This window comes from Eurosta solidaginis, chromosome 1 (genome assembly GCF_040869045.1).
Source record: "Eurosta solidaginis isolate ZX-2024a chromosome 1, ASM4086904v1, whole genome shotgun sequence".
Taxonomy (NCBI): Eukaryota; Metazoa; Arthropoda; class Insecta; order Diptera; family Tephritidae; genus Eurosta; species Eurosta solidaginis.
In genome coordinates this window covers 75,557,792-75,566,820 of record NC_090319.1, presented here as the reverse complement: position 1 = coordinate 75,566,820, position 9,029 = coordinate 75,557,792, and the positions used below count along the sequence as shown (strand labels likewise).

General features: G+C 38.0%; 1 protein-coding gene across 1 annotated transcript; it reads left to right on the top strand.

Moving 5' to 3' along the window:
* LOC137245158 (uncharacterized) lies at positions 1-1,079 on the top strand. Its single transcript, XM_067775412.1, has 2 exons — positions 1-402; positions 612-1,079. The coding sequence occupies exons 1-2, from the start codon at positions 75-77 to the stop codon at positions 866-868; spliced, it is 585 nt and encodes a 194-aa protein (XP_067631513.1). The 5' UTR covers positions 1-74; the 3' UTR covers positions 869-1,079.
* The last annotated feature ends 7,950 nt before the right edge of the window (positions 1,080-9,029 follow it).

The following is a 9,029-nucleotide window of genomic DNA, read 5'->3' as shown; positions in this document are numbered from 1 at the left end:
AAACTCGTTCTATTCTTGAAATTTTACTTTCAAATAAAGCAATAACAATAAAAACAAAGGATACGCTAAAAAGAATGGCGAAAACTGTATCGGCAGCACCCACATCCCCCATGCACGATATTCCACTCAGCGCAGCTGAAGAAGGTGGGGACTCAGTGAACGAAACAAATAAAAGCGGCGGCAAAGCCAAAACGTTGAAACGTTTCTTTAAAATAGCAAATAGACGACACAGTACTGGTGGCGAGCTACCAACCAGTTCGAATGAGACAACACCTGATGATGGCGCCGAGTCAAAAGATGAAGCCGACAACGAAGCCGAGAAAGATGATGAACTTGAGAAGCCAGCAAAAAGGGATCATGGAAAACGTTTTCATTTGCGACTTGGTGGCGTCAGTAGAGTTGGTGCGTTAAAAAAAAGAAGTTTGGAGTCAGTTTATCAATTTCCAGTTAGTGTTTATCGGAACGTAGTATTGGGTCATTTGACAGCTCAGTTCCGTTGTAGTGCTTAACTGGAGATTGCGCAAACGACCTCCGACATTTTGAGACTTAGCACATCAATATTAATCACTACTTTTCCTCTTCACATTAATTGCCTGCTGGGTTGTTTGCAGTGGATCAAACCAGCACCGGTAGTTTCATGGCCAATGCTCCAAGTCGTCAGTCTTTGAAGAACTCCATTACCGGCTATTGGCATACAGTTTTTAAGCGAACTAGTAAGAAGTCTTCCAAACAAAAATCTGATGAAAATGGTGACGGTGATGAAGCTGAGGTGGAGGAAGAGACTAATGCAACAGAGTTGCAGGACGAGGTGCAAACGTTATCGATCTCAGAAGATACCGTGGAGCAGGTGATGCAAGCGATCGAGTAAGACGATGTGTAGTGTGAATGGACGAAGAAAGCTATTGTGGACAATGCGTAGAAATATACATATTTTCTTGTGCTACTTGTGCCGTTTCATCCATCCACTGTACTTTTGGTATTAGCTGAAATCTTTGTGTGCATTTTTCTTCTGTTTTTATAAAAATATTCAGACAACACAATTTTGTGCCAATTTTAGCAAATTTATTTTGTTTAAGAAATTTCTCATTCCCAATTTCAAACTAAACATTTTTTCATTTCCCGTATTGTGTTGGTGTGTATTTAAGTGCAATTGGTTGGGTTGGGGTTGCAGTCTTCCATTTCTGAAATACGTTACCTGCTTTTATAGCTAATCATCTCGTAAACGATACTCCAAAAATAACAATTAGAGTTCAAGGTTCAGTTAAATCAACCGGAAAAGACGTCGTTTTGCAGCTGTTACCCCATTCACTCTGCTGTAAGCTTATGCTATTCTGGCTCGTAACCCAAACACCCTCACAAAAGTAAGGAAAGCGCATGATTACTACCCTCGCTGGCCATCACTATCCGATTATCCCTGCTAACCATTTGCTAATCCGTGTGTTGTCAAACATATACACAGACAGTACAACGCAAAGTTCAAACTTAAAAGTAACCAATACTGTTCGTATTTTCGTATATCTTTCGCTAGAATTTGGCAAAAACAGTCGGCCCGAAAATGAAGTGCAGGTATGGGGTGTTCTTTTGGGAGATGAAGACTAATTTTCCGGTAGTAAAGCAATATGAGCGATCTAGGTGCTAGGGTACTGCCAGAAAAAGGTATCATCTGTGAGACTACTACGTCATACTCGACTGTACTGCCCTGAGATTTCCGGCCGCTGTTTAGCAAAGTGTGCCCACAAGCGGGGGTCTATTGGAGGTAATGTGCAAACATCAGCCAATTCGCAAATCGCCTCATAAAAATCATAAAAATTTAAAAGTCATCGAGGTCACCAAAGTATTGCTTGCGCTCAACAATCCCTTGAATCCTCCGCCGAGAACAATGGTTCACGGGGCGAGCGTTTCACAGTGATTCCCAGCAAAGTGAAGTTAATCAGATTATCATTTATCTGCACCTACAAGCCAACACGCGGTGAATGGAGTGATGCAGTCACATCTCTCAAGAGGGGCATGTTCATGTTTACTTCAACGAGACATTAAAATATCCCCCAATTTACCTGGCTTCAACATGGGCGGTTTGCCAGAAAGAAAGTACGCTTAGTAACTCAAGAATATGTTGACGCTGAAAAGCTGCTTATGAAATAATTTTAGACAGTAAATTAACGTGGAAGCTCGACGTGGAGAAGAGAGTGTACGTGGAGTCTATCGCCTTCCTTCTGTTGTTGTTGTAGCGATAAGGTTTTGGGAAGTGTTAGTGATGTGGATGGTCCTTTGTCGGATGCAGATCCGGTACATTGCGGTAACAAGCACCATTAAAGTACTAGCCCGACCATTTCGGAAACGATTTAGTATGACCACATGAAACCTTCTAGGCCACAACGCCTTCCCGCCCGATTGCATCCGTAATTGCCATTATCAGTCACCGCGATTTCTTCAATCTGTCGCTGTAATTTATAGCGATGTTGAAGCCGCTGTGACAAATTCACGTTTACATAAATATTTACCAACTCCGGTAGACAATATCCAACCCTGTTATACAAGTAATTCATATCAGGTTGAAGCCAATACTGTGTGTAAGTTTGACTCAAATAACCCTAGAAACTAATGTGTATCATTAGTAGAACAAAGGGACCTCTATCATGGTCTCGATTGGCTCAGTGCTACCCCAACTTTTGACGAAAACCACTTAACATCATGCTTATCTCTATATATATGTGTTCAGAGGACTCATTGACGTATATGCGCTGGTTTGCTGAGCCAGGCGAGCGTTAGGTAGAAATACACTTAGCCCAACCGATGATGATTATCATCATTTCTCCAAAAAATCACCCACAATACATTTGTAGTTTGCATTCAATTTTCGACCGTGCCTTTGTTTAAAAGTTTGGTGTGTTTTGATTTCAAGGTAAAAATCGTCTGGCTTGCAAGGAATCCATAGTAATGCTCCAAGAATTTGTATTATGCGAGTGTGTGATTTTGATTGAGAGATTGAGTGTTTAAACACCTCAAATATGTTATGATTTGTGTTAAATTGTTTGTGTTTTTGATTTATGGAAAATTATTTGTTATGTTTATTTGCGATGTTGCCTTAAGATACACCGCTTTCTAACTATCAAACTGGCGATGTAGTTTCATGTAGGGCTTGCATTAGACTTTCTCCGAGAGCTGACAATTCTCCAGTCGAATTTGCAGAAGAAAGATGGAAAAATTTCTTCTTTGCCGTATATTTCCAATACCCTACGTAAAATAGCACCTCTAGCCCCACCATCGTGGAAACACTTTGATGTGACCACGTGAACCTTCTTGGTCATCCAATCTCCTCCTTCCAAAAGTATCCCTGCTCTTAGATAATTTTGACCTATTGAAGTTACAATAGTGAAATGTCCTGTCCCAATAGACATAAATTGGTCTTACGAAATATAAATAACTAAATAGCAAGGAATAGACGGCACGTAGATGGCGGAGCTCTGAAAGCTCGCATGCTTGGCTCCTTTACTATTCTTAACAACTGCCATCTTCGAAGCAACGATTGTACCATAATCACAAAACTTTAGCTTACGGCTACCGCGAGTTCTGGACAGAATACGCCACATACACTTGTGTTCACCTTTAACCAGCCAACAGTTACCTCAGATTTTAGCGGTGGTGTAAGTGGTGCAGATATTAACCACAGAAATGAATCAATACTAATAAGCTCGTAGTCCATATCTCGAAGTTTGACCACCGCATGGCACTATGTAGTAGATTTTCTTATAATTTCAAACTACCACTTTCAATAAACTGATTGCTAATCTAGATGGAACCATCCAGCTAATCAATAAGAGTCCAGCTAATAATGGAGTGAGTGGTACAGAGTGAACGAATTCGTTAAATCTTCATGAAAACTCAGTCATTTAGAAAAGCTGGTTATATCTCCCCCAAATTGAGCTTACCTGTGTTAGTGGGATACTTCTCGTTCGGTTCTACTGGTAGTGGATGTAGGAGGGAAATTTAGTTAGACGAATAACTCCTGTAGGTCCTTTCACATAGCATGACTTACGAAGCAGAGCCGCGTATGTTTAACATTCTTATTTTTTGTTTTTATAGAGATCGCTCATATCCTTCTTATATATTCATTGGTGTGGTTATACTTCGCCAATTTGGAAGATGATCACTTAATCGTAAATCTTATAAGTAGGCTTAAAATTTCCAATGACGTATTATATCTGGTGTCTGCATATGTGATTAACGTGGTCTGCAGAGAATATGTCGAAGTCTGCAAAATAATGTACTACAAAAAACGGAGTCTGAGATTACAACCCATGAATATTTGTATGTATGTATCTTAAAATCGGTGTTTCGACAGACCTTGGTCTACATAGCTCTGATGTCGTGGGACGCAGTCGAGGTGAGCTTCATGAATAACGTACTAAGTAAAGTTGAGTGAGCTGCTTGTGTTGATATCACTAGGTAGATTAAATGATGGCCAACAGAGGCTCTGTTATGATATGATACAAGCTATCGATCTAATTTTATTATGGACAACGCTGGATGTCCTCAGGTAGAGGACGGAAGTACACATGCAAAAAACTAAACAGACTTAAAATGTCCTATGACATCAATCGATAGAAATTGCAGGGTTCTGTTTCCCACTTGAATACATTGCGAAGATGGTAGACTGGACTGATCAACGTAGTGGAGGGGACTCATCAGCCCCTGGATCTTATCAGTATAACACATTATTGCCTCAATGGCGATCATCAGCGGTGGAAACGCTGGACTTCTAGAGGACAGCGGATTATATACATCGAAATATGATCTACAGACTTTCCTGAGGTGAATGCAAGTGACGAAATTTGTCCGGTTGCTCTAACTGGAGGCTGTAGAGTACCGCATACATCAAACAACTAGGGTTGTTGTAAAAACAATCCCTTGACTTTATAAGGATAGAAGGTAACCCTTTGTCGGTATGAATCCGAAAGGCTCCGGTACTAGTACCTTCTGTTCTGGGCGGTAACACGTTGCTTGGTCCCTTGAAGTGTGAGGATTGTAGTCGGCCCTTAAGACAGGCATGCCTTACCGCGAGCATATTCTAAAGCCCTTAACACGCCCCTTAACTCTCTTTTTAACGGAAAACCAAGCAACAATCAGCTGTATTATTGAGTTCTGATTCTATTCAGACTAAGCGAATAATACTAAACTGTGCATTGTTAACATTTCACTTGAACCAGACTGACTGCTCTGTTGTTGTTGCAATGTTGTTGTAATTACCCTGCCTACTGTTTTTAGTTACAACTAAATTTGGTGTTCTGCTTAATAAAGGCTTTTTTAACATCCACCAGCATGCTCCAGTTTATGGCAACAATGGAAATCAATTGTTTTACCAAAAAAGTCGTTCGCTGCATTTTTATACTCAGCGTGCTTTGCACACAGAGTATATTAACTTTGATTGGATAACGGTTGGTTGTACAGGTATTAAGGAATCGAGATAGATATAGACTTCCATATATTAAAATCATCAGTGTAGAAAAAAAATTTGATTGAGCCATATCCGTCCGTCCGTCCGTCCGTCCGTTTGTCCGTTTGTCCGTCAACACGATAGCTTGAGTAAATATTGAGATATCTTCACCAAGTTTGGTACATGAGCTAATCGAGACGCAGAATAGATTAGGTATTGAAAATGAGCGAAATCGGCTGATAACCACGCCCACTTTTTATATATATAACATTTTGGAAAACACAAAAAACCTGATTATTTAGTAAATAATACACCTAGAATGTTGAAATTTGACGTGTGGGCTGATATTAAGACTCTTGATAAAAATTTGGAATTTTTTTTTTAAATGGGCATGGCACCGCCCACTTGTGATAAAATAAATTTTACAAATATTATTAATCATAAATCAAAAATCGTTAAACCTATCGTAACTATAATGAAAGCTTTGAAGAAAAATTAACGAAATCGGTGAAAGACCGCGCCCACTTTTATATAAAAGATTTCTAAAAGGGTCGTGGACAAATAAAATTAGCTACATCTTTGCAAAAAAGAGCTTTATATCAATGGTATTTCATTTCCAGAGTGGATTTATAACAATAAATAGGAAATTCTTAAATTATAAAAAATGGGCGTGGTACCGCCCCTTTTATAACTAAGCAATTTTCTATGTTTCGGGAGCCATAGCTCTAAGAAAAATTAACGGATCGTAATAAAATTGGGTACATAGATTTTCCCTATAGCAGGAAATATTTCTAAAAAAAATGGACGAAATCGGTTAAAGACCACGCCCACTTTTATATAAAAGATGTTTAAAAGGGTCGTAGACGAAAATAATAAGCTATATCTTAGCGAAAAACATTTTTGAATCAATGATATTTCACTTATCAGGTTTTATTGTAAGAGGAAATGGGGAGATATTTTTCTTTTAAATGGGCGGTACCACTTGTTATGTAGAAAAGTAATTTATCTGAAATGAAATGTGCAACTGAAGCTCACGCTGAGTATATAATGTTCGGCTACACCCGACCTTAGACACCTTTATTTGTTTTGTTGTCGTTTTGTCCTTGTTTTAGCCAATAAACTAAAACTAAGTATGCTAGGAGTAAAACAAATAAATAACTGTAATTTTTTAACAAGTTAAAGTTTCCTTTGGACAATGAATAAAGTTGGAAAAAAGAGCATACCAATATCGTCAAGCAGACTAGCCAACTGACCCACCAACGGACAACAATAAAAAATTCTTTAGTAAGTGGAAAGGAAAAATTTTGGTATTGTATTCTTTACATGCATTCTCTTGTAGAATGGTGGGGCTGCTTCTGCACAGCGTTTAAAAACTCTCTAAAGAGTCCAAATATACTACGCGGAGTTGTCATCTGGAATTGTAAAAGTTGAAGCTCGTGGCATAGTGGTATAAAGTGCTCAACTGATTGCTAGAGTACTAGTTAGTTAGGTGGCAAGAAATGTGGGAAGAATCGAGGAAAGAGCGCCTGTACCTTCATACTAGTTCGGAATATAATAGAATGGTATGAGCGAAAGCACGGCACACGAAACTGCCATCTCATGCAGATATTGAGTGGGCACGGTGGTTTCAAGGGGTATTTACATATGTACATAAGCGTAGGATAGAGGAGGTCCTTTCTGTCCACACTGTCCCACCGAATTGGGAAATGCAGAACACGTAATTTATCATTGCTCTCGTTAGTACGGCGAAAGACTTTTAGGAATTTAGTTGCCCTAATGTGCAGATACAATAAGATAAAGTCTTTATTTCTTTTTATTTTTACATGACATATCCGATTCTGGAGCGCGAAATGGGAATAGTAATATCGGAAGCAGGAAAATACAATGCATCCGGAAATAAGGGAAAAGAAAATCGGTCGCCACCTGTAACTCCAGACCGTTCCAACAACTAATTTTGCTGTAATTCGGCACTTTCAGCAGATATTTAGTGTTGCTGATAGGAATCACTCGCATTCCGACAGCATTAATACTCGTTTAACAATAAAATTTTATGATGTGTAACGAAAATAAGACCAAACAACGGTTCGAGCAGGGGGGATTGGAAACACGTTGTTTTCAACATCCCATTATATGTTGAGCTGTGTTGATCGGAATCTTCATGCATTCCGACAGCATCATTACTAAACAAAGTTGAGGGGTGATTGGATACACGTTATTTACAACATCCAAATACATATTTAGCTGTGTTGATCGGACACTAATACATTCCGGCAGCTTAAAATATCAATATAATTGAAAAATATATGTTCCAAATTATGTTGCCTTTTGCTGGGAGCACTAGAGGATTGGAAACGCGTCCTTCCCAACCTCCCTTAAAAGAGTGATTCCCAGACTCGTCCGTTTGTCACGCTAGTAAATATGCTGATCGGAATCACATGATATGACAGCATCTTCAATAGAACTAAATGATTATAATAATGAATTTTATTCAGTAGTTTAAATTTTAGGCCTAAACAGCCGTAATAATAAATAAATTAAATTAACAACATAGTTGGACTGCTGTGAGTAAAATGGCATTTCTAGTGATGACGCGATTGAAGTTGGTGAAATTTTGAAAATGGGCGTGAAACCCCCTTTTGTGATAAAATCAATTTCACAAATATTATTAATCATAAATCAAAAACCTTTAAGCCTATCATAAGAAAATTCAACAGAGAGGAGACGAAATTAACGAAATCGGTTAAGGACCACGACCACTTTTATATAAAATATCTCTAAAAGGTTCGTAGATAATTAAAATAAACTATATCTTTGCAAAAGGAGCTTTATATCAATGGTATTTCATCTCCCAAGTGAAATTATAACAAAAAAGGAAAAATTAAAATTTTTGAAAATGGGCGTGGCTCAAGCACTTTTCTATGTTTCGTTAGCCATAACTCGAAGAAAAATTAATATATCGTAATAAAATTAAGAATACATACTTTCCTTATAGCAGAAAATATTACTAATAAAAATGGACGGAATTGGTTAAAGACCACCCCACTTTCATGGGTCGTTTAATAGGGTCATAGACTAGAATAATAAGCTATATCTTAGCGAAAAATATTTTTATAACAATGATATTTCACTTACCAAGTTTTATTATAAAAGGAAATTTGGAGACATTTTTTTCTAACTTGCAGCGTCACGCCCCTATTCCCAACAAGTAATTTTCGAAAAAGTAATTTATCTGAAATAAACTATAACTAATACTCATTACTTGGTGTCTTAAATTAAACTTTTTCGTGTCAGCTGCTGACGTCTATTGCTTTATTATTAAGCAAAATTAAGCTATAAGGGAGCTCAGGATTTTGTGCAAATGGTCTATCATCATTGCACTCGCAAACTGGTGTAGTATATTAACACAAGACACCAAAAAATTATTCGGTTATGCATTTGCTATGTCATTGCAAATACGCAACAACAAAAACTGTAGTATATTTTCTCCACACAGACTACCAAATCAGCATTTGTCAATGCAAAACAAGCTGTGCAAAGAAAATATTTAAAACTAAAAAATTTGTTCGCAATATGTACCTTATATTTGTTATAGCAA

Coding starts and splice junctions, on each gene's coding strand:
- LOC137245158 (XM_067775412.1), top strand. CDS start 75: ATGGCGAAAACTGTATCGGCAGCACCCACATCCCCCATGCACGATATT. Junction 403..611: donor TGGTGGCGTCAGTAGAGTTG/GTGCGTTAAAAA, acceptor GGTTGTTTGCAG/TGGATCAAACCAGCACCGGT.